Raw genomic sequence first — 24,755 nt, 5'->3', positions numbered from 1 at the left:
GTACTTTGTTTCTTTTTATGGATGAATAATATTTTATTAAATTGCTATATATGTTTTGTTTATCCATGATAAATATTAGTGGGACATCTGGATCATCCTCACTTTTTGGCTATGGTCAATATTGCTATGAATATCTGTGTACGAATTTTTGTTTGTGAACTGTTTTTCAGGTACATACCTAGGAGAAAAATTACTGGATTGTTTGGGTACTCTATGTTCAAATTTAGAAGAAATGTCAAACAGTCTTTCACAGAGGCTATATTATTTTACATTTCCATGATTAATATTGGGGGTGGGGTATCTAATTTCTCACATTCTTTGTTTTTAAATTTCTTTTTGGGGGGGGTCTTTTTCCTTCTTTTTACAAATCCATCCCAGTGGATACAAAGTGATATCTCACAATGGCTTCAAGCTGTATTTCCCTAAGACTAATTATGTTGAGCATCCTTTTCATGTGCTTGATGGCCATTTATGCATTTTCCTTGGGAAATGTTTAAGTTCTTTGTCCATTTTCCAATTGTGTTATTTGTTCTTTTGTTGCCAAACTGTAAGAATACTTTATATATTCTGGATGCTAGACCCTTATCAGATATGATTTGCAAATTTATTCTCCCATTCCATGTGTTGTCCTGTATTTCTTGACAGTATCAGTTGATACAGAAAACATTTTAATTTTGATGCAATTCAAATATCTATTTTTTTTTTCTTTTGTTGCTTGTGCTTTTGGTGTTATATCTGAAAAACTACTGCCAAAACCCAGGTCATCATGATTTACTATTATCTTTTCTTGTAAAAATATTATACTTTAATCTCTTATATTGCCTCAATTTTTTTTTGTGGTGCTGGGGATGGAACCCAGGCCTTGTGCCTGTGAGGCAATCCCTTTACCAACTGAGCTGTATTCCCAGCCCCTCTTATACATTTTGAGTAAATTTTTATGAACGGTGTAACTTTGATAAATTTTGAGTAAATTTTTATATATGGTGTAAGGTAAGTAAGAATCCAATTTCATTCTTTTGCATGTAGAAATCTAGCTATTTCTAAATCATATTTTTGTTCAGTCTCTAGGCATGCCTTTATTTTCTCAGGAACCAAAGTAATTATAATTAATTCCAAAAAAAAAAAAAAAAAAAGGAGAGGAAGACAAGTCTGTAGTTTTGCACACTTTAATCTCCTAAATAATATAATTCTACAGTTTAGTCAGGTGTGGGGGTGCACACCAGTAATCCCAGTGACTCAGGAGGCTGAGGCAGGAGGATCACAAGTTTAAAGACAGCCCTGTCTTAAAAAAATATAAGGGGCTGGGGATGTAGCTCAGTGGTTAACTGCCTCTGGGTTCAATCCTCAGTATCCCCCCACCCCCAATGCCAAAAAAAAAAAAAAAAAAAAAAAATCAACTTTGCCTTCATCTAACTTATTTTCTTTGCCATTATGATCCTCCTTTTTATTTTCTTAGAACAACTTACTTCCCACTAATTTGCTGAGGTATTACTAATATTTCCATTAAACTGTACATACCATGAAACAGGCAAAATAATCTATTTTAAATAGTAAATAACATTTAATGCAAATTCAAAGAAAGATTTAAATAAGCAGCAGGACAGAAAAATTAGGATTTAACATATTGTTTTTAAATGATTATAAAATATTTTGGTAAAATTCTAAAACACTTATGCAGCTTTTACGTTTCCTGAATTTAGAGCAACATCACAGCCTTATTTCAATTTTTGCCTTTTAAGATTCATGTCCAAAAAAAAAAATTCATGTCCCCTTGAAACAGGCTATGCAATCATAAAAGTAGATAAGCAGATATATGTCTATACCAACTTACTAATTTTTTAGGTGAACTAAATTTTGTTATCAAAGTAAACATTTAATCTATCAACTGCAAAACGTTCATTAATAAAATGTAAATGCTGTGTGTGGTGGTGCATGCCTATAATCCCAGCAACCCAGGAGGCTACAGCAGGATTGCAGGTTTGAGACCAGCTTTAGCAAATTAGTGATACCCTCAAAATAAAATAAAAATAAAAGGGGTTGTAATCCAATGGTGAAATACCCTTGGGTTCAATCCCCAGTACTTCAAAACAAAAATTCTACATTAAAATCACTTTCATGCCCTTGATATTTTTAAAACCAACCTTATCCCTTAAGCTGTCAATCTTAAACCATTCCAAAAGCTTGATTCCAACATCCAAAGGACTTTTAAGAAATGTCCTATAAGTCAATAAGAAATCTTCTATATAAGTTGGGTCCACAATGGAATGTTCTTCTATTAAATGCATAATGAGACGCTCAGGTGTTGCCTAAAAATCCAAGGACAAAACGGAATCAATTAACTCCCATTGATTATTCTCCTTTATAGCCACTCCCTTATACAAATCCCCAAAGTAATTTCACCATTAAATCTTTACGCTGGGAGAAGCTAGTCTTTCTAGGTTGTAATGCAGCAGTAGAGGTTTAGATGAGAAAAAATATAGGAATGAGTACCCAAAACAGCATTTACTCAGCTGTACCTTTTTCCATTGGCATCCTCAGAATTTAACTGATTTATTCCTTGTGTGGGCTCTTACTGCCATTTCTGGTATAATGGGGGTACATAATGATTGTCCCAGGCAAAAGAAGGAAGAAGCAAGAGGTAAGTAAAAGAAAAGAAAAGAAAAAAAAAAAAAAAAAAAAAAAGAGGCAGGGAGAAAAAAGAAAAAGAAAAAAGGAAGCAAGCAAGCTTTTTTTCAAATTTATTCCACTTCAAATTTTCTTCTGTCCCAAGCTGCAGGAATAATATATCAGTTCAAAAAAAGCCAGTTTTACTGCTGTTACTTCCTCAAATAGTTTCCTTCTACATTTTATCTCTGCTAGCTCACCATCTTGGGAGGAATGAGAAGTCCTATAGATAGTTTTTACAATCAGAGTTTTAAATGCTTGCCTGTCTGTAAACTTATCAAAAGAATACAAACATTTACCATTGCTCCTCTTTGAGCTTCTGAATTAAATAAAACAGATGGTAAGCCTGATATAAAAATTAACTGTTGCTCATGACCCCAAACTTCAATTTGCTTCATTCAAACAACTTGTTGCTCAGAATAAATGTACATTAAACATACTTTAGTACTACAAAGTACTTATTTTATCTTTTTTAAAAAGGTGCCCACTGCTAACAAAGTATGTAAATCATTTCTCTGAAGGAAGTCATAAGACAGTATTTTCATTTAACTAACTTAAGGAACAAGGAGACCATAGATTATTCTTATTCTTCCACCCTCTAAAACACCAAATTGGCTTTATTATCAACGATGGTTTAGGGTCACTTAAATGTTGTTTTTAGATTATATATATTGGAAGTCATGGTGTAAACTAGTCAACATTGAACAGAGGCCATCATTTTGACTGGCTAAGTCATTGAGGCAGGGTCTCTTATAGAGATTAAGCTATACATTCTAAACTTTAAAGATGAGTCAGGTAATTATGAAGAGGCACATCACCATTATGTTTATTAGCAGCTGAGAAGGTAGGATGCTCACACACCAAAAGGTTGCTGTTTCTCCCTCTGGAGATGGCCCACATTCTCCCTTTAATGTGTACTACTTGCTTTGTCCCAGTGACTTTTCCCTCTCAAGATAGCCCACATTCTCCCTTAAATATGCCTCTGCTTTCCTAAATAAACCTCTATGTCTCAGGTGGAAGAAAAAAAGTTGGGATGCTGGATGAACACACAGAGGTAGCAGGCAAAACAGATGGTTCGCATGGTAGAGATTGGTTACAATAAGCAAATATGTAAATATACAGAGAATAACAAGAGTCATTGTTGGTGAATGTACTTATAGAAACAGAAAGAAAAAGGGTAGAGAAAACCCTGTACGGGGTGTAACACTGGATTGGATGTATCAGTATAAACCCCTAGATGTTTAACAGAAAAAGTAATAAATGGGCATGTATTTGTAATACATCCATCCATATATAGATTTCCTAGCTTTATCTGATGAGGGGATCTAAAAACAAAGGGAATACCCAGATATTGGTTCATAAATACCATCTTCAACTGGAAAGATCCTGTATACTCTGGGGGAAATAGCTGACTTCAAAATCTGGTGTAAATCAAGTTCATGATGAGCCTTACTATCTGCCAGAGAGGGACATGTCAAAATAATATAGGAGTCAGCTTAAAGAGGGCTTCACTGGCTAAATCTCACACAATTTGATCTAAGGAATAATACTGGTGAACACATAAGTCTATACTAATATTAATAAATGTAGAAGAAAAGAAAGCTCTTCTTTACAAAATGACAGTTTAAAAATATGCAAGAAATTATAGTAATAAGGTCTCACCATTTCAGGCAAGAGTAGTCAGTCAGTCAGTGGAAGTAAAAACTTCTGGGTAGAAGTTCGTAACTATCCACGAACTAGAGGCAGTTTTATTGATACTATCTCAGAATATCCCTTTACCAAGTACCCATCAGTTACAAAGGATCAAATGGTAATTTTTACAGTGAAGAAACTAAATCTGTGTTCCTGAATGAGACATCAATGTGAGCAGGGCATCAAGGTTTATTTTACCATGGTGGAAAAGGTAACATCTTGTGGCCCCTGATGTGGTGTAATGAGAAGTGCATGTCATCATTTCTGTGAAATTCCTGCTGGGAAGGAACAACTTGAGTATGGTCATGAGGAAACACTAGACTGATCCAGGTAAAGGGTTATTCCTACAGGATATAAAATAGGAACAGACTGAAGTGACATGACAACTAAATCTGTGTTCCTGGATGAGATCCTAGACCAGAAATAAAAAAGTAGCAATGATGGGATTGCTGGTGAATATCTAACATGATTTTTGGGCTGAATCTTTCTGTTTCAGCAATGTTTAGTTCCAAACTTGGAAGGATTCCATGGTGTTTATGCAGGAGAGCATTTTTGCTTTTAGGAAATACATATGATATATTAAGAAGTGATGAGGCATTACTTTTGCAGGTTACTTTCCATTTCCACTAATGACAATGGGGCAAATGAGTAAAATATTAAAATTGGGGGAAATCTGACTCAGGGAGATTTTGTATTGTTCTTGCAACTTTTCTATTATAACTTTGAAATTATTAGAAACATAGAAGTCCTTACAAAAAGACAAAGGAATTAAAATAAGAAAATATATACATGACCCTAAGGTCATTGATATGTTCATTTTTTCTCTACAGAAAAAGCTTAAAACCATCAGTTTTAGAGAGACAGCTCTGAGAAAGTCTTGATTCTAAGGAACAGTGGGCATGATATCAGCTTTAGATCTGTCTTTCCGATTTATACTCCTCATATTAAATAAATTCCTCCATTTCCAATTAGCAACCAAGACTAGTCCAAAAAGACAAGAAGCTATGCATTTATTCTCTCCCTTTCGACTATATGGCTCTACTTTATATCCAGAGGCTTTTAAAGAGCAGAGGAGGAAGAAGGCAAGGAATAGGGGAAGGGGTGGGGGAGAGAAAGTATGAGAATTCATACTTAATTCTATAACTGTACTAAAGCTTTTGATCTACCTCATTTAATCTTAATCAAGTCCTTCTGTATTACCACCATTTTTAGATTAAAAAAAAAAAGTGAAATCAATGCCTATTTTAACTCTGCATTTTCATCTATGAGTCCTATGCCTTTGTGGCTAATCCTTGAATTTCTATTGTTTCTAAATATAAAATACATTTTAGAAGAAAAACTGACCAGTATATTCCAAAACAATACCCATCCCCTATCCATGCTGATATGAAAGTTATTTTTCAACATTAAAATGGATAAAAACCAGCTTAGAAAAAGGCAAAAGAACAAATATATTGATTAAAATTAGATTTCAATGTGTTAGTGAAGTTATCTTGCACTATTTAAAAAAGGAGTTCAGAGCCTTTTTAAAAGCAAGTTGAAAACTTTATTCTATCAATATCTAGAATAATAAGTTAAAATACACACCTTGATTACGATGTGTCCTTTCCTGGTTCCGCTCCGGTCTAATTCGCGGTGCTCATGCACCATAACAATTTCTCCTTCTTCTTCAACTTTATGGGTATTTTTTTCCACATGATTTAAAATTCTCCAATAATCCTGCTGGGCTATGCAGACAAACTGTCCAAGAACAACATGGGGACAATTAATGAACCTATAGTACATAAATATATCACTATGCACCAAAGCAGAGCACAAAGGCAAGAAATCAAGCGGCATCAGTTCTTTCATTCAATCCTTTAAACTTTTAACAAAAATCAAGGTGAAACAATGTACACATAAAGAGACCGAAGAAGTCAAATCCGTTTGAATTTTGCTCTAAAAGGAGAAGTGAACATCCACTTCTCTCAAAACTGACACTACACAAAGGAAACACGAAGCAGGAGTAAGTTAGAAACAAACAACTCTGAAGTTCCTATTTCTTTCCCTTGTTTAAAAAAGACTCTGAGCTGGCTAATATCAGAAAGAAATGCAACAAACTAGTAGTTACTTGGCACATTCTCTTAAAAAATTTATAGTTTGCTCAATCCCATAAATATTTGAGGCAGTTATAAAATTGAGTTTCCTTTATTAACAATGAGCTATTGAAACTCCTCATTCTCACATACAGTGATTTTATTTTAAGTGAGGAAAAAAAATCAGGTTCAGCCATTTCAAATCAAACAAGCAAGAGAAAAGCTTACCTGACAATCATCTACTTTAGTTCTGACAATACCACGCATGTACTGCTTATCAAGAGTGGGAGTAATTCCAAAACTATTTCCCATAAAGAGATTTTCAACTTTTCCATCTGGATGATTAATTTCTACAGTGCCATTTAAAATAACATACCATGAATCAAGCTATAGAGAAAAACAAAGGTTTTAAGAATCTTTTAGAAGTGATAGTTATGTTAGCTTTGAACAAAAATCTATCAAAATATATAATTTGCATAATTTGAAAGAGTGAAAAAGAGAATCTGGTTATATTATTAAGCACGTTTAGTAACATTTTATGTTCCCTATTCTAGTCTGCACAACCACTGAAGTTTATTTTATACTTTCTTCTTTTAGTAACCAAAGGAAATCAGGAGCTTTCATGATTACCAAATTTCCTGAGGCAAAAATGTAATGTTTGAGAGCACAGATTTTTTGGAATTTTAATCCAGACCCTGCCACTAACTAGCCTGGTGACTTTTGGCATGTTATATAACCATTCTGAACCTCTTTTTTTTTTTTTTTTTTTTTTTTTTTTTAAACTGCTAAAATGGTCCTAACAATAGAATCTATCATAGAATTACTATATTAATTGAGTTATTTCATACTAAGTGCTTAGAGGTGTCTGACATGTAGTAAGAATACCAAAAAAGATAGTGATTAATTTAGAAAGACTAGGAAAAGCCTGAATTTTAAGGCATATCTAACAAAATAGAATGCTCAAAATTTCTCCTAAGGTTAAGAAGACAATGTCCTCATTTATATGGAAGAAATTAATGTTCCAGGGAGATATTTCTTTTAAAGGTCACTGTGTGTCAATAAAAGACCATTTAATTCCCTTTAATAAACAACCCTTCTTATTATATGGTAAACTTTCAATAGTTTTAATGTGACTTAAGGGAAAATCTAGGATTGTCAGTTCCAAAAGGTAATCAGTGTATAAAGAAATATTTTTTTTTTCACAAAGTGTATTTTTTTTTTTTTTTTACTGTTTTAAATGTAAAATATACTCACTACTGAACTTGTGGATTACATAGGTTATTTGAGATTAGGGACTACCCAGTTTTTTTCCACTACATCCCTGGGTCTAGAGCAGAAGCTGGTACACAGCTGACATACAACAAATTTTTGCTGATGGAACTGTGGGAAATTAAGACAACACAAAAAATTGTGGGTGTGGGGGGGAAGTCTGGCTTATTTCTCATCTGTGTGCATATCATTTTGAATAGTTAAGATATTTATATTATTCTGCTTTTTTAAAAAATTTAATGCTATACTCATCTATTCACCAAACTTTTTTGGGAGCACACTTTATGTGTAGAATGTAAAGAAAAAATATGTTAAGAAAAAAAAAAAAGCTAGAGATTTGGCCCCTGCCCTCACAGAATTTCCATCAAATAATTTTAAAATAATGTGAGAAGTTGAGGGTGTAGTTCAGTGGCAGAATACTTGCCCAGCATATGTCATATTCTGTGGCTATGTAATAATTTGAATAACCATTTCTTATTCTTGGATATTTTGGGTCACGTCCAATTTTTACTATTAAAAATATGCTATAATGAACATCTTTTGATATTTAGAAAAATGACTTTCCAGAAATACTATACCAATTTTTATTCCTATTAGAAATAAATGACAATGTTCAGCAACTAACATCTCAGCATTAATCATTACTAACTTGATAAGAAAAATATCAAAACACTTCCTAACAATAGTCATACTTTCTAATCCCCCTGCATCCTTTCTCCACTCAGCTGCATCTATCTAAGCAGTTTAAAACACAGAATTGCCACATAAATGCCCCAATTGGGATTTGTCCAGTAGAAGGCAGTGGTACCAATACATTTGCCTCATTTTTTCATGTTAATATAGAGAAAGAAAATGGAGAATACATACATTTAACTTTATAAACATTTTAAACAATGATATAAATACATGAATACTAATTAAGAACCTTGAGAAATGAAAATAAATAATATTTGTTGAACCAAATTTGTTATCTATTTTGCACAAAATCCATTGCTAGGAAATAAAAATTAAGATAAAGTAAAGCTAAACAAAAAATTTCTCTCCTTAGAAATCATAACTACTTCAAATTTAAGTGTTCCTTCTAACTCACTGTTCAGTTTAAATTTCAAAAGTGAGGATTTACACAAGGTTATGGAAATAAAATTCTTCTAAAAGTAAAATTAGTAGAAATTAGCATCCATACTAAATAATGTGACATTTATTTGCTAACCTACCTCTTGCCCATCCTCAAGAATAATAGCTCCAGCCTGATCCACCACTTCAAAAATCATCACTGAGCAGAGCTCTCTCCTTACAGACATGGTCATGTTTGCAAAAGCAGGAAGCTGGTGCATAAATTCAAGTAATTGTTCTATAAAAAAACAAATTTTAGGATGATACATTAAAAGAGAATAAAATCTAGACTTCAATATCCAATTCCATAACTGACTTGTGAATTTATGCTGCTAGAGTAGAGAAAGCCAGATTACAAAGACCACTGACTGAAAAAAATATCAGTTATTTACTTTACATGTATATTCAGATTCATACATAAAATATGGGCATATGGAAAGATACCAGAATTTATAACCCCTAGAGAAAACAATGAACTCAAAGTGAGATAAAGCTGGAAGGCTTATCTAATTTACCTAGCCTGAGATGCCATTGTATTTTGGATTAGTGATGCCCTTAGACCTAACAGATTAATGAAAAAAGTCTTTAATCTTATTGGCTAGGGATTTTTCTTTCTTTTTTTAAATGTAACTCATCAATGCCAATAAATAACTGTTAGGAGTAACAAATGTGTAATGTAGTACAAGATTTGTCAAAGCATCTATGTACTACAATAAAGGCTGATGGGTTCCTCAGGCATTTTTTAGTATACAGACACATGAACAATAAAGATAAATACAAGGGAGAAACAGACTGCGGGTGGCGGCACATGCCTATAATCCCAGCTATTCAGGAAACAGAGGCATGAGGATCATGAGGACATGAGGACAGCCTGGGTAACTTAATAAGATCATGTTTCAAAGAAATAAGAAGACTGGGGATATGGCTCAGTGGCAGAGTGCTTGTCTCACATGTGGAAGACCCTGGCTTCAATTCTCAGTATGGCAGGGGATTAAAAGAAAAAAAAAAAAAAAAAGAAGCGTGGAAAGCAGTGACTTGGATCATGATTTGTGACTGCCTGTGTTTTCTCTGACCTGTACCTTTGTACAGGTCAAGATTGCTCAGTTGCTATGGTGACACCTGGCTTGAAGAAACTGTGCAAAGGCATGGAGTTATATCAGTCTGGACCTTGAGCTCAGGCACCAGCTCCCAGGGATAGAGAACTACTCTGAGCATAGTAAGATAACGCTAATGTCTCCCCAGTGCTGCGTCCTTTAGTTTGCCTGCTTTGCAGAAACCTTCCCACAAATAACCTTTTGATAATAAAACCTATATAATAAATGTGCTGAGCTACCTCTGGGTCACTGTTACTCTATCAGAAGATGGTGTCCCACTTGGTACAACTTTCTATGTGTTTATCTGTCTTTTCTCAATCCCTTAACGCCCCTTGCCAGTTTCTGAATTAATGGCTCTAGCAGAGAGGTAGTGGCAAAGAAGGAAGAAAGAAAAAAGGAGAAACACAGATAGCTACCCAGAGGCTTTAACAGAAATAACCATAAGGAGCTCTATGCTCACAGATAATTGGAAATACTTACATTTCAATTTCTAAAAAACTCTGAAGACAGCGTAGCATGTAATTCTTTACCATTAAAAATGCACTTTCAGGCTGGGGATGTACTCAGAAGTTAAGTGCTTGCCTAAGTATGTTTGAGGATTTGATACTCAACATTGCAAAAGACAAAAACAAAAACACCTTTCTCCATGACAAAAGTACTTCCAGTTTCTGTCCAGATAATGTTCTTATTAAATAATATATCTTTGGAATGGTAACGAATGTTCAAATATTTTGATCTTTACTGATATGAATTATGGCTGTTATTAGCAAGAGCATCTTCTGATTTGAACGGCAATATGACTAGTATAAAAAGAAAATCTATGAGAAAATGTTAATTGAATCCTAACAATATATACTTGATGTTGAGTAATCCTTTGTTCCTCAAAGATAACATCAACATATTTAATATTCAACTTGCCAACTAATTATGTACTAAATAATTCTTTAATAAATTACACAGAGGAATATGCATTAAGTTTTACCCAAAAATTTAAGCTAGGAAAATAAAAATATGATTCTTGAAAAATTTTAAGAAGCTAATTCACAAACTTTGGACATTATTATTCTGTTTTAAATACATATGGACATGAGTTTAATGAAATTAAATTTTTGTTTTACAATCTGTGTCAGCTAATCTCAAAGATGGTTCTCAATGATCCAAGCCTCCTGATATTCATCGTTCTTTTATAGTTCCCTGAATTTCTGATCCATAAAAATTATGAAAGAATAAATGTACACTGCTTTAAGGCATTAAGTTTTCAGAGTACTTTGTAAAGGAAACACTAGGAAAATATATGAACAGATTTATTTCTTACCAATGTCATCATCAGTTTTGTCTGCAGGTTCTTTTTCAAGACATTCTCGAACAAGATCTCGCCCCTGCAATGGATCTGTTCGATCAATCTCTTCCTCTTCTTCTTCTTCATCCTCAGAATCAACAGGTCCTTCTGGAAGACGTGTTAAATCTACATCTCCTACTTCACTCTCTGTAGCCTACAGAAAGAAATTTTAATCATTTATCATTTTATATGAAAATATTGTATATCACAGTCTGAAATAACTCAAACTTGTGTCCTTACCAAATAATAAAATGAATTTAGGCAACAATGCATGCTGTGTTAAGACTACAATGAAATGATGGTTATTTATAAAAGGTTTCTTTGTGTCTTAAATACATGTTTATCTTTCCCTAGTAAGATATCCAGGTGATAAATCTGAGCCAGGAAGTATAAAATGGTTAAGAGATTCAAAGATCACTAAATATATTGTTTTCCAGAAAACACTTGCTTTTTTTTTTTTTTAAACTCAAAGGTTTCTAAAACATGAAGTATGAGAAAGAGAAAGTTTAACAACAATCACTTTACAAGTAATATATTCTTTCATCATAGATGCTAGATGGTAGGTGATCATGTAAATTCAAAACAAAAGTCTGAGCCAGGCATGATGGCCCAGTGGCTTGGGATATTTCTCTGGGGCAGAAATATCACAAGTTCAATGCCAGCCCCAGCACTGAGACTCTTGTTTATAAATAAAAAATATAAAAAGGGTTGGGGATGCGGCTAAGTGCCCATCGGTTCAATCCCAGGTACAAAATAAAAACAAAAGCAAAAATAACAACAAAACAAAATACCAAAACACACACATTCACAAGCCCCAAACCAAAACCATATAAAACCAAAAGTTTGAAACAAGGTAGAATAGTATTGCTAAAATAGGCTCATCATAAAAGATGGATACTCCTCGTTTTCCATTGCCTTATCACTAGATCTAACAGTGTGAAAAGAGCTGAGATTATTCTAAAACTAATCTTTAAAATGAATTCAACAACCACAACTTTGGTAATATATTGTGTCATATACCTCTAAAAGAACCAGCAATTTTTACAAAAGTATAAATTAAGTGTAATGCACAAAAAGTAATGAAGATGTGTTTTAAAAAATACAACCATTTTGAAGTGGATTATTAGGCAATATTTCTGAATATTACACTCTTGATTCATATTATAAATGAAAAAGCATGAATGTTAAAGCAGTTACAGAAAAAATGAATTGGACACAGGAATTCCATATAACAAAAAAAGACTCAAATGTGAGTATATTAATAAAGACTATGTAAGTTTCACCCAAATACTTATCTCATCTTCCGTTTTGAACATTTACTGTACGGTCTGTCCAGAAGAAGCTCTCTTTTTGGCAATTGCTGTTTCCATCTTAAATTTCAAGATTCTAGTGGCTACAGTGCCTTATTTCCTCACTATGTAAGCTGAGGTATAAAGAAATTTTTCTCTGGATTTTAGTAATTGGAGTTATATATAAAGCATCCTTTCTTCTCTAGTTGCTCACCTGAAGACAAATCAAAGTATACTGCCTAATAAAGCCACATGAAAATGCCTGTCATTAATACATTCCGCTGGCGTGTATTTGAAAAAAAAAAAAGGAAGCGCCTGTCATGGGAGAAAATGGAACCAATAGGTAGAGAAGGAGCAGGGGAATGGGAAGGAGGATACTGAGCAAGAGGCAGAAACAGAAAGAGACAGAAAGATACAGAACAACAAAACAACAGGTATTAAACATGCAGGCAGAGAAAAAGCACAACATGGGGCTGGGGTTGTAGCTCAGTTTCCTCATGTATGAGGCACTGGGTTTGATCTTCAGCACCACATAAAAATAAATAAAGGTCCATCAACATCTAAAACACACACACACACACACACACTCATATTTATGAGAGGGGGCAGGGAGTTATTGTGTCCATCTACAACTAAAAATATTTTTTTTTTTTAAAAGAGCATGACATGTGCAGCAACAGCACCTGTGACAAGTGTCCCAGAGAAAAGAGGGAGGACAAACAAGCCAGCCACAGGACGCCAAATGACTAGAGCCAGACAAATGAGGCCAACACACTTGCAGGTATCCAGGCTCCCTGAGGCTAAAGCTGCCACTGTTTTCTCTGTGGGTAAATAAACTATCCTGATACTTGCAAATGAGAGTCTTGTTTACATTTCTGCACAGCTTTAAGTAATAGCTGGTAAACAATCCAAACAAAATACCTAATTTCAGATCTTAAAGATCTTATGTACATGCTACATAAGTGTTTGACCACTGAGGTATATATATTCCGAGAGCCCCTAAAATTCTTATGTTTAAATCCCTATCCCCAAGATGGTAGTATTAGATGGTGAGACCTATGAAGAGATTAAGTTATGAAGAAAATTATTAGGTCATTGGAACCCTATGAATGTTTAGATTAGTACCCTTAAGAAAAAGGCCAGATGGATACAGTAGTGTTCTGCAATCCCACCAACACAGGAGGCTGGGGAAAGAGGATGGCAAGTTCAAGGCCAGCCCAGCAACTTAAATAAGACCTGGTCTCCAAATAAAAAAGGGCTGGGATGTTGCTCAATGGTAAAGCATCCCTGGGTTCAATCCCTAGTACCATAATAAATAAATAAAATAAAATAAAATAAATAAAATAGCCCAGAGGACACAGTTAGATGGTGTCTATCTAGAAAGAGGGCCTTTATGAGATGGCAAATGAACTACAAAAAGGGTTTGATCAGATGACAAATCTGTTGGCAACTTGATCTTCGACTTTCCAGCTTCTAAAACTAAGAAATAAATTCCAGTGTTTTATAAGTCACCTAGTCTACCTGAAAGCACCATACAGGGACAATCCCATGTTATAACTAAATACTACGCTCATAAGGAGAACTGGTGTACTCAATAAGAAAGTGTGTGAACTATGAGTTAAAAACAAAAAACAAAAACAAAACCTTCACAATTTAAAGAGGGGGGAAAAGCTCCTCTCCAAATTTTATTTTTAAATTCATAAACAGAATTTGAGAGAATAATATGATAACCAAGAGCTAGTATAAAACATATGAGTTCTACTTTTTTTAAAGGTAGAGGATATACAGCAGATTAAGAAACGGCCTTTCAACCTCTTTATCCTAGCACCTGGGATACAGTAAGCCCTCAGAAAGACTATGATAAGTAAAATAAGCTCAGGGTAGGAAAAGTATATTGGTGATAGAACTGAAAATACAAGTATTAAAATTATTGTATTTTTCCTTTTCTGTCATATGAATATGTCTGTGTATGTGTGTGCATATAATTTGGTGTTGTAGACAGTCTGAGGTAATTTGCTGGTGACTTGGCCTTTCCCAAATGAACTATCAGAGAATATTTTTCCTGTTTACATATAGATAAACATGTAGCTATCATAGGTTGAAATTAAGAGAGTTATACAAACTTGCAAAAACCACATTTTCAAATTTAGAGCAAGTATAAAGTTAGAACCTCACACTTTCAATGCTGCTTCTTTCTGTATTCTCATTTTTAGTATTTTATTTAACCTCTTTCATGGATCATTTGGCCCATATAAGGGTTTCTCTTTGGATTTCTGGTCAAGGCAAGAATCCTGTGAAATTAATCTTTCACAATTATATAGTGTAGGCTGGTCCATTTCATAATCTCTGTAACAGGACAGACAGGAAAAGTAAGGGCTCCTCTGCCCTGTATAATAAAACATTAGCAGATTTATTCTGCATTTTCCTCGGAACCAATGTTGGCTGGTTTCTACTTTCATTAAAACAAAACAAAACAAAAAAACAATTCTAGATTAATTTCTAAGTGCCAAAACTGTGCTTGACTCAAGCATGAAATATAAGTTAGTAAGATATCAACTCTGCTCTCTATAAATTCACTCTCATAATGCAAAATGTCAAGTTTACAATTAACTTAAAATAACAAAAAGTATAGTGTGAAAGTGGTATGACATAGAGAAAAACTGCTGTATATTCCAAGGAGATAGAGACAAAAATGAAAATGTCATCAAGGCAGAGCTATAAAATGAGAGAAATATGACTACAAAGTACAAGTGCAGGAAAAAGCAAAAAATTTTCAGGGAACAGCATCTTCATCTGCCATGAAGCTGAATCTATAAATAGGGGGACAGTGGAATATAAAACCAAACTGCAAATTGTGGTGAGAGGTGAAAGGTCTGAATTTATAATGAAGAGTGGAAATCAGGTAATGGTGGGAACTAAACACTTTTTATTTATTTTTGTTTTTAAATATTTTTTAGTTTTTGGCGGACACAACATCTTTGTATGTGGTGCTGAGGATTGAACCTGGGCCACACACATGCCAGGCGAGCGCACTACCGCTTGAGCCAAATCCCCAGCCCCCACTTTTTATTTTTTTAATTGATTTTAAAAAAATAAATGATAGCAGAATGCATTACAATTCTTATTACACATATATAGCACAATTTTTCATATCTCTGCTTGTATATAATGTATACAAAGTATGTTCACTCCAATTCGTGTCTTCATACATGTACTTTGGATAATGATGTCCATCATATTCCACCATCCTTGCTAATTCCCTGCCCGGCCCCATCTGCCCTATCTAGAGTTCATCTTTTCCTCCCGTGCTCCCTCTTTCTACCCCACCATGAATCAGCCTTCTTATATCAGAGAAAGCATTTGACATTTGTTTTTTTGGAATTGGCTAACTTCATATAGCATTATCATCTCCAATGCCATCAATTTACCTGCAAATGCCATGATTTTATTCTCTTTTATTGCGGAGTAATATTCCATTGTGTACATATGCCACATTTTTTTTTTAATCCATTCACCTACTGAAGGGCATCTAGGTTGGTTCCACATTTTAGCTATTGTGAATTGTGCTGCTATGAACATTGATGTGGCTGTGTCCCTGTAATATGCTGTTTTAAATCCTTTGGGTATAGACTGAGGAGGTGAATAGCTGGGTCAAATGGTGGTTTCATTCCCAGTTTTCTAAGGAATCTCCATACTGCTTTCCATATTGGCTGCACCAATTTGCAGTCCCACCATCAATGTATGAGTGTACCTTTTCCCTCACATCCTCACCAACATTTATTGTTGTTTCTTCATAACAGCTGCCATTCTGACTGGGGTGATATGACATCTTAGAGTAGTTTTGATTTGCATTTCTCTAAATGCTAGAGATGATGAGCAATTTTTTCATAAATTTGTTGATTGATTGTATATCCTCTTCTGAGAAGTGTCTGTTCAGGTCCTTGGCCCATTTATTGATTGGGTTATTTATTTTTCTTTTTGGTGCTTAGCTTTTTGAGTTCTTTACGTACCCTAGAGATTAGTGCTCTATCTGATGTGTGAGGGGTAAAAATTTGCTCCCAAGAAGGGCATTACTCATAGAAATAGAAAAAGCAACATGAAATTCATCTGGAAAAATAAGAGACCCAGAATACCTAAAGCAATCCTTAGCAGGAAGAGTGAAGCAGGTGGCATCACTATACCAGACCTTAAACTATACTACAGAGCAACAGTAACAAAAACGGCATGGTATTGGCACCAAAGAAGACTAGTGACCAATGGTACAAAATACAGGATACAGAGACTAACCCACAAGATTACAATTATCTTATATTAAACAAAGGTGCCAAAAACATGCATTGGAAAAATGATAGCCTCTTCAACAAATGGTCCTAGGAAAATTGGAAATCCATATGCAAAAAAATGAAATTAAATCCCTATCTCTCATCATGCACAAAACTCAACTCAAAAGTGGATCAAGGACCCAGGAATTAAACCAGAGACTCTGTGACTAATAGAAGAAAAAGTAGGCCCTAATCTTCATCATGTGGGATTAAGCCCCCACTTCCTTAATAGGACTCCTATAAGCACAAGAATTAAAACCAAGAATCAATAAATGGGATGGATTCGATCTAAAAAGTTTTTTCTCTAAACACTTTTTAAATATAGAAGTGATGTGATTCAAACATTCTTGCAAATTAAATGGGAGTTGAAACAATGGGAGCAACCAAACAAATTTAAAAAAAAAAAAAGATACCTGTGGAAAAGTGACAGTCTTGTCTGACAAGACTGTCAGTAGAGTCATAAATTAAGGAATTGTGTTATTGTCATAACAAAGTTTTAGGAACACATTTATTTTCCACACAGAAACTAAGAAAAGACAGGTGGAGAATGAATGTGTACCTCAGGCTATTTAAGAATGAGTTAATGAAAAGACAAATTATTTTCTTCAAGAGTCAGTATTTCACAATTTTCCTGTTATTGAAAAAGGACTGGCCTTTCCTGGCTGCCACCAGATGACCAGCCCTGCTACCCCAGCCGTTCTCCTCCATGATGCTCAGCCTCACACAGGTCCACGGCCAAAGAATCAACCAACCCTGGACTCAAACCTCTGAACTGTGAGCCAAAATAAATCAATACATCTTTCCTCTGTTTTAAGTTGTTTGTGACAGGTATTTTGTCACTTTTACAAAAACCTGACTAGCAAAACTTTGTATCCTTCCATGGAGAAGCATTAAGAGTTTGCTACAGAGATTAGGAAGATGGCGGCGAGGGGAGTGCACTGCCCCCGTGTGCTGCTTCACTGTGTGGGAGTATGACAAGTCAGGACGGCTAAAGGCTATCTTGTTAGGAATTTCCAGCAATAGTGGGGTGCTCCGGAACCTGGAGGAAGGATTTCCATAGCACGAGGATCGGCTACGGGGACTCAAACGTGAGAGGTTTGTCGCACGGAGGGTAACACTGCTTATTCAGCAAACCTCCCCGCAGCTAGAGTCTGCAGCGCGCGCTGGGAAACGAGGAGATAGCGACGCAGGGATACAGCGCTGCAGTTTCTGCCAGCCGTGCAAGCACCGTACTCAGGGCTGAATTCTGGGTTCGAGACGGGGGAAGGAAGCCGGTCCATCTCGGTTCTCCACACTGGTCAGACCACAGAGGAGGCCAGCGGCCACCATGTTGGAAAGCTGAAGTCACCATCCCTGTTTTCGACTGACCGCAGCTCATTCAGCCATAGAACAGGTAATTTCAGGCTGCCATTCACCTGCGGCTTGCAGACAGATTGCTCGGGCTCAGTGCCTGGGTGCTTCTTAGAGTCTGCTCTTATCGGAGTGAGCACCGAGCACGGAGCGGCCGAGTTCCGGCTCCCGGAACTGCCCTGGCCCAGGGCTAGGAGCCCGCGGAAACTGTTTCTCGGTCCGGGTCCTGCTGAGGGCCGGTCAGGACTCACCCGTTGCTTTGGTTGCCCGGCAAGGGGAACAAAATGCTGCCATTCGCATAGGATACCAACATGGCAGAGATCTGATGTCATCAGAAAGCGGCGGAGGAGAGAACTTCATCAATACCAGCGGCGACAGAAACAGTTGGTCTCCTGGTAGGGGGAGTGAGGCACAGATACCAGAGTCTCTCTCGATTTGTCGTCGAGCCAGAGGGGAGGAGCCGGGACGCCGCCAGCGCCCGGAGCAGGCCAAGCAGCTCGCCGGCGTGGTGACCGCGTGACCCCAATTGGAAAGGGGGCAGAGCGGAGCCGCCACCCGCGCCCGCAAGGTGGGCAGACCCGCGACCCAGTGGTACACGGGCGTGGTAGGAGGGGCAGGGCAGAGCCGCCGCCCGCGCTTGCAAGGTAAGCAGACCTGTGACAGACTGGCGGGTCAGGCCCAGCGGCCTGCCAGCGTGGTACACACGTCACCCCAACTGGAGTAGGGGCAGAGCAGATACTTCGCCCGCGCCCAGATCAGGCCCTGCCGGTGTGGTGGTCACGTGACCCCAATTGGAGTGGGGGCGGAGCGGAACCGCCACCCGTGCCCGCAGGGTGAGCAGACCTGTGACCAACCTGCAGATCAGGCCCAGCGGTCCGCAGGCGTGGTAGGAGGGGCAGGGCAGATCCGCCGCCCGCGCCTGCAAGGTAGGCAGACCTGCGACAGACCGGCGGATCAGGCCCAGAAGCCTGCCGGCGTGGAACACACATCACCCTAATTGGAGTAGGGGCAGAGCAGAGTCGCCGCCCGTGCCAGGAACAGGCCCAGCGACCTGCCGGCGGGGTAGTCACGGCACCCCAATTGGAGTAGGGGCAGAGCAGAGCCACAACCCGTGCCCGAAAGGTGGGCAGATCTGCGACCGACCAGCGGGACAGGCCCAGTGGCCTGCCGGTACAACAGACACGTCACCCCATTTGGAGTAGGGGCAGAGTAGAGCCGCCGCCCGCGCCTGCAGGGTAGGCAAACCTGCAACCGACCAGCGGATCAGGCCCGGTGGCCTGCCGGCGTGCTATACTCGTCACCCCAATTGGAGTAGGGGCAGAACAGAGCCGCCGCCAGCGCCCAGAACAGGCCCAGTGACCTGCCGGCGTGGTAGTCTCGACACCCCAATTGGAATAAGGAGAGAGCAGAGCCGCCGCCCGCGCCTGCAGGAAAGATACGCAAGCAGTATGAAAAGACAAGGAAAGAAAGGACCACAAGCAATGCAGGTCAACGCAACTTTAGAAGAGGTAACAGCTGCAGAGGATGGAATGTCAGAAAAAGAATTCAGGATATACATGCTTCAGATGATCTGGAGTATCAAGGAAGACATTAGACAGCAAAATCAGACAATGAAAAATCACTTCGACAGTGAATTACGCAAACAAATCCAGGAAGCAAAGGATCAACTATACAGGGAGATAGAGGTTATAAAAAACAAACAAACAGAAATCCTAGAAATGCAGGAAGCAATAAACCAACTTAAAAACTCAATGGAGAATACTACCAGCAGAGTAGAACACTTAGAAGATAGAACATCAGACAATGAAGACAAAGTATTTCAACTGGAAAAGAACATAGACAGCTCAGCAAGACTGTTAAGAAACCATGAGCAGAACATCCAAGAAATATGGGATAACATTAAGAGACCAAACTTAAGAGTCATTGGGATACAGGAAGGTACAGAGCTCCAAACCAAAGGAATGAGCAGTCTATTCAATGAAATAATACAAGAAAACTTCCCAGACTTGAAGAATGAGACAGAATCCCAAATCCTAGAAGCCTACAGGACGCCGAATGTGCAAAATCATAAGAGATCCACACCTAGACACATTATAATGAAGATGCCCAACATACAGAATAAGGAGAGAATTTTAAAAGCTACAAGAGAAAGGAAGCAGATTACATTTAGGGGTAAGCCAATCAGGATAACAGCTGATCTTTCAACACAGACTCTGAAAGCTAGAAGATCCTGGAATAACATATTTCAAACACTGAAAGAAAATGGGTTCCAACCAAGAATTGTGTATCCAGCGAAATTAAGCTTCAGGATGGAGAATGAAATTAAAACCTTCCACGATAAACAAAAGTTTAAAGAATTCGCAGCTAGAAAACCATCTCTTCAAAACATCCTAGCCAAAGTATTACAGGAAGAGGAAAAGGAAAATAACAATGAAAACCAACAGTGGGAGGTAGGACAGTAAAGGGGGGGGGGAAACAATCAAAGAGGAAAACAAACAATGTTTAGTAACAGAAATAAACAAATATGGCTGGAAGAACAACCCATATCTCAATAATAACCCTAAATGTTAATGGCTTAAACTCACCAATTAAGAGACACAGGCTAGTAGAATGGATCACAAAACAAGACCCAACAATATGCTGCCTACAGGAGACGCATTTGATAGGAAAAGACATACATAGGCTGAAGGTGAAAGGTTGGGAAAAATCATATCACTCATATGGACTTCGGAAACAAGCAGGCGTGTCCATACTCATATCAAATAAAATAGATTTCAAGCCAAAGTTAATCAAAAGAGATAAAGAGGGACACTACATACTGCTTAAGGGAACCATACACCAACAAGACATAACAATCATAAATATTTATGCCCCAAACAATGGTGCAGCTATGTTCGTCAAACAAACTCTTCTCAAGTTCAAGAGTCTAATAGACCACCACACCATAATCATGGGAGACTTCAACACACCTCTCTCGCCACTGGACAGATCTTCCAAACAAAAGTTGAATAAGGAAACTATAGAACTCAATAACACTATTAATAACCTAGACCTAATTGACATATATAGAGTATACCACCCAACATCAAGCAGTTACACTTTTTTCTCAGCAGCACATGGATCCTTCTCAAAAATAGATCATATATTATGTCACAGGGCAACTCTTAGACAATATAAAGGAGTAGAGATATTACCATGCATCTTATCTGATCATAATGGAATGAAACTGAAAATCAACGATAAAAGAAGGAAGGAAAAAGCATACATCAATTGGAGAATGAACAATAGGTTACTGAATGATCAATGGGTTATAGAAGACATCAAGGAGGAAATTAAAAAATTCTTAGAGATAAATGAAAACACAGACACAACATATCGGAATCTATGGGACACATTGAAAGCAGTTCTAAGAGGAAAATTCATTGCTTGGAGTTCATTCCTTAAAAAAAGAAAAAACCAACAAATAAATGATCTCATACTTCATCTCAAAATCCTTGAAAAAGAAGAGCAAAACAACAGCAAAAGAAGTAGAAGGCAAGAAATAATTAAAATCAGAGCTGAAATTAATGAAATCGAAACAAAAGAAACAATTGAAAAAATTGACAAAACTAAAAGTTGGTTCTTTGAAAAAATAAACAAAATCGACAGACCCTTAGCGATGCTAGTGAAGAGAAGAAGAGAGAGAACTCAAATTACTAGCATACGGGATGAAAAAGGCAATATCACAACAGACACTTCAGAAATACAGAAGATAATCAAAAACTATTTTGAATCCTTATACTCCAATAAATTAGAAGATAGTGAAGGCATAGATAAATTTCTTAAGTCATATGATCTGCCCAGATTGAGTCAGGAGGATATAGAAAACCTAAACAGACCAATATCAATTGAGGAGATAGAAGAAACCATCAAAAGACTACCAACTAAGAAAAGCCCAGGTCCCGATGGGTATACAGCAGAATTTTACAAAACCTTTAAAGAAGAACTAATACCAATACTTTTCAAGCTACTTCAGGAAATAGAAAAGGAGGGAGAACTTCCAAATTCATTCTATGAGGCCAACATCACCCTGATACCTAAACCAGACAAAGACACTTCAAAGAAAGAAAACTACAGACCAATATCTCTAATGAACCTAGATGCAAAAATCCTCAATAAAATTCTGGCGAATCGGATACAAAAACATATCAAAAAAATTGTACACCATGATCAAGTAGGATTCATCCCTGGGATGCAAGGCTGGTTCAATATACGGAAATCAATAAATGTTATTCACCACATCAATAGACTTAAAAATAAGAACCATATGATCATCTCGATAGATGCGGAAAAAGCATTTGACAAAGTACAGCATCCCTTTATGTTCAAAACTCTAGAAAAACTAGGGATAACAGGAACATACCTCAATATTGTAAAAGCAATCTATGCTAAGCCTCAGGCTAGCATTATTCTGAATGGAGAAAAACTGAAGGCATTCCCTCTAAAATCTGGAACAAGACAGGGATGCCCTCTCTCTCCACTTCTCTTCAACATAGTTCTCGAAACACTGGCCAGAGCAATTAGACAGACGAAAGAAATTAAAGGCATAAAAATAGGAAAAGAAGAAATTAAATTATCACTATTTGCAGATGATATGATTCTATATCTAGCAGACCCAAAAGGCTCTACAAAGAAACTATTAGAGCTAATAAATGAATTCAGCAAAGTGGCAGGATTTAAAATCAACACGCATAAATCAAAGGCATTCCTGTATATCAGCGACAAATCCTCTGAAATGGAAATGAGGACAACCACTCCATTCAAAATATCTTCAAAAAAAATAAAATACTTGGGAATCAACCTAACAAAAGAGGTGAAAGACTTATACAATGAAAACTACAGAACCCTAAAGAGAGAAATAGAAGAAGATCTTAGAAGATGGAAAAATATACCCTGTTCATGGATAGGCAGAACTAACATCATCAAAATGGCGATATTACCAAAAGTTCTCTATAGGTTTAATGCAATGCCAATCAAAATCCCAATGGCATTTCTTGTAGAAATAGAGAAAGCAATCATGAAATTCATATGGAAAAATAAAAGACCCAGAATAGCAAAAACAATGCTAAGCAAGAAGTGTGAATCAGGCGGTATAGCGATACCAGACTTCAAACTATACTACAGAGCAATAGTAACAAAAACAGCATGGTACTGGTACCAAAACAGGCGTGTGGACCAATGGTACAGAATAGAGGACACAGAAACCAATCCACAAAACTACAACTATCTTATATTTGATAAAGGGGCTAAAAGCATGCAATGGAGGAAGGATAGCATCTTCAACAAATGGTGCTGGGAAAACTGGAAATCCATATGCAACAAAATGAAACTGAATCCCTTTCTCTCGCCATGCACAAAAGTGAATTCAAAATGGATCAAGGAACTTGATATCAAATCAGAGACGCGCCGTCTGATAGAAGAAAAAGTTGGCTACGATCTACAGTCGGTGGGGTCGGGCTCCAAATTCCTCAATAGGACACCCATAGCACAAAAGTTAATAACTAGAATCAACAAATGGGACTTACTCAAACTAAGAAGTTTTTTCTCAGCAAAAGAAACAATAAGAGAGGTAAATAGGGAGCCTACATCCTGGGAACAAATCTTTACTCCTCACACTTCAGATAGAGCCCTAATATCCAGAGTATACAAAGAACTCAAAAAATTAGACAATAAGAGAACAAACAACCCAATCAACAAATGGGCCAAGGACTTGAACAGACACTTCACAGAGGAGGACATACAGTCAATCAACAAGTACATGAAAAAATGCTCAACATCTCTAGCTGTCAGAGAAATGCAAATCAAAACCACCCTAAGATACCATCTCACTCCAGTAAGATTGGCAGCCATTAGGAAGTCAAACAACAACAAGTGCTGGCGAGGATGTGGGGAAAAGGGTACACTTGTACATTGCTGGTGGGACTGCAGATTGGTGCAGCCAATTTGGAAAGCAGTATGGAGATCTCTTGGAAAGCTGGGAATGGAGCCACCATTTGACCCAGCTATTCCCCTTCTTGGTCTATTCCCTAAAGACCTAAAAAGAGCATGCTACAGGGACACTGCTACATCGATGTTCATAGCAGCACAATTCACAATAGCAAGACTGTGGAACCAACCTAGATGCCCTTCAATAGACGAATGGATAAACAAAATGTGGCATTTATACACAATGGAGTATGACTCTGCATTAAAAAATGACAAAATCATAGAATTTGCAGGGAAATGGATGGCATTAGAGCAGATTATGCTAAGTGAAGCTAGCCAATCCCTAAAAAACAAATGCCAAATGCCTTCTTTGATATAAGGAGAGTAACTAAGATCAGAGTAGGGACGAAGAGCAGGAGAAGAAGATTAACATTTAACAGGGATGAGAGGTGGGAGGGAAAGGGAGAGAAAAGGGAAATTGCATGGAAATGGAAGGAGACCCTCAGGGTTATACAGTGGAGGGGGTAGAGAGAGAGGAGGGGAGGGGAGGAGAGAGGTGGGGAGGGGGGATGGTGGAGGATGGG

At 37.1% G+C, this 24,755-nt stretch overlaps 1 protein-coding gene across 8 annotated transcripts in view; it reads right to left on the bottom strand.

Moving 5' to 3' along the window:
* Window positions 1–24,755, bottom strand: part of LOC124097579 (rap guanine nucleotide exchange factor 6) — a 172,162-nt gene that overhangs the window by 21,791 nt on the left and 125,616 nt on the right. For all 8 annotated transcript variants that reach the window (XM_058581879.1, XM_058581878.1, XM_046452057.2 and 5 more), the window contains 5 exons: window positions 11,223–11,400; window positions 8,915–9,051; window positions 6,660–6,818; window positions 5,944–6,096; window positions 2,142–2,306 (listed from right to left, as the gene is read on the bottom strand). In XM_058581879.1, coding sequence (XP_058437862.1) covers window positions 2,142–2,306; window positions 5,944–6,096; window positions 6,660–6,818; window positions 8,915–9,051; window positions 11,223–11,400 — 792 coding nt within the window. The remainder of the gene's footprint in view (window positions 1–2,141; window positions 2,307–5,943; window positions 6,097–6,659; window positions 6,819–8,914; window positions 9,052–11,222; window positions 11,401–24,755) is intronic.

Source organism: Marmota monax, unplaced genomic scaffold (genome assembly GCF_021218885.2).
Source record: "Marmota monax isolate L192 unplaced genomic scaffold, Marmota_monax_Labrador192_F-V1.1 WCK01_AAM20220418_F8-fsc00598, whole genome shotgun sequence".
Lineage (NCBI taxonomy): Eukaryota > Metazoa > Chordata > Mammalia > Rodentia > Sciuridae > Marmota > Marmota monax.
Note: the sequence above shows the minus strand (reverse complement) of the source record. Positions and strands in the feature narration are given on the sequence as shown.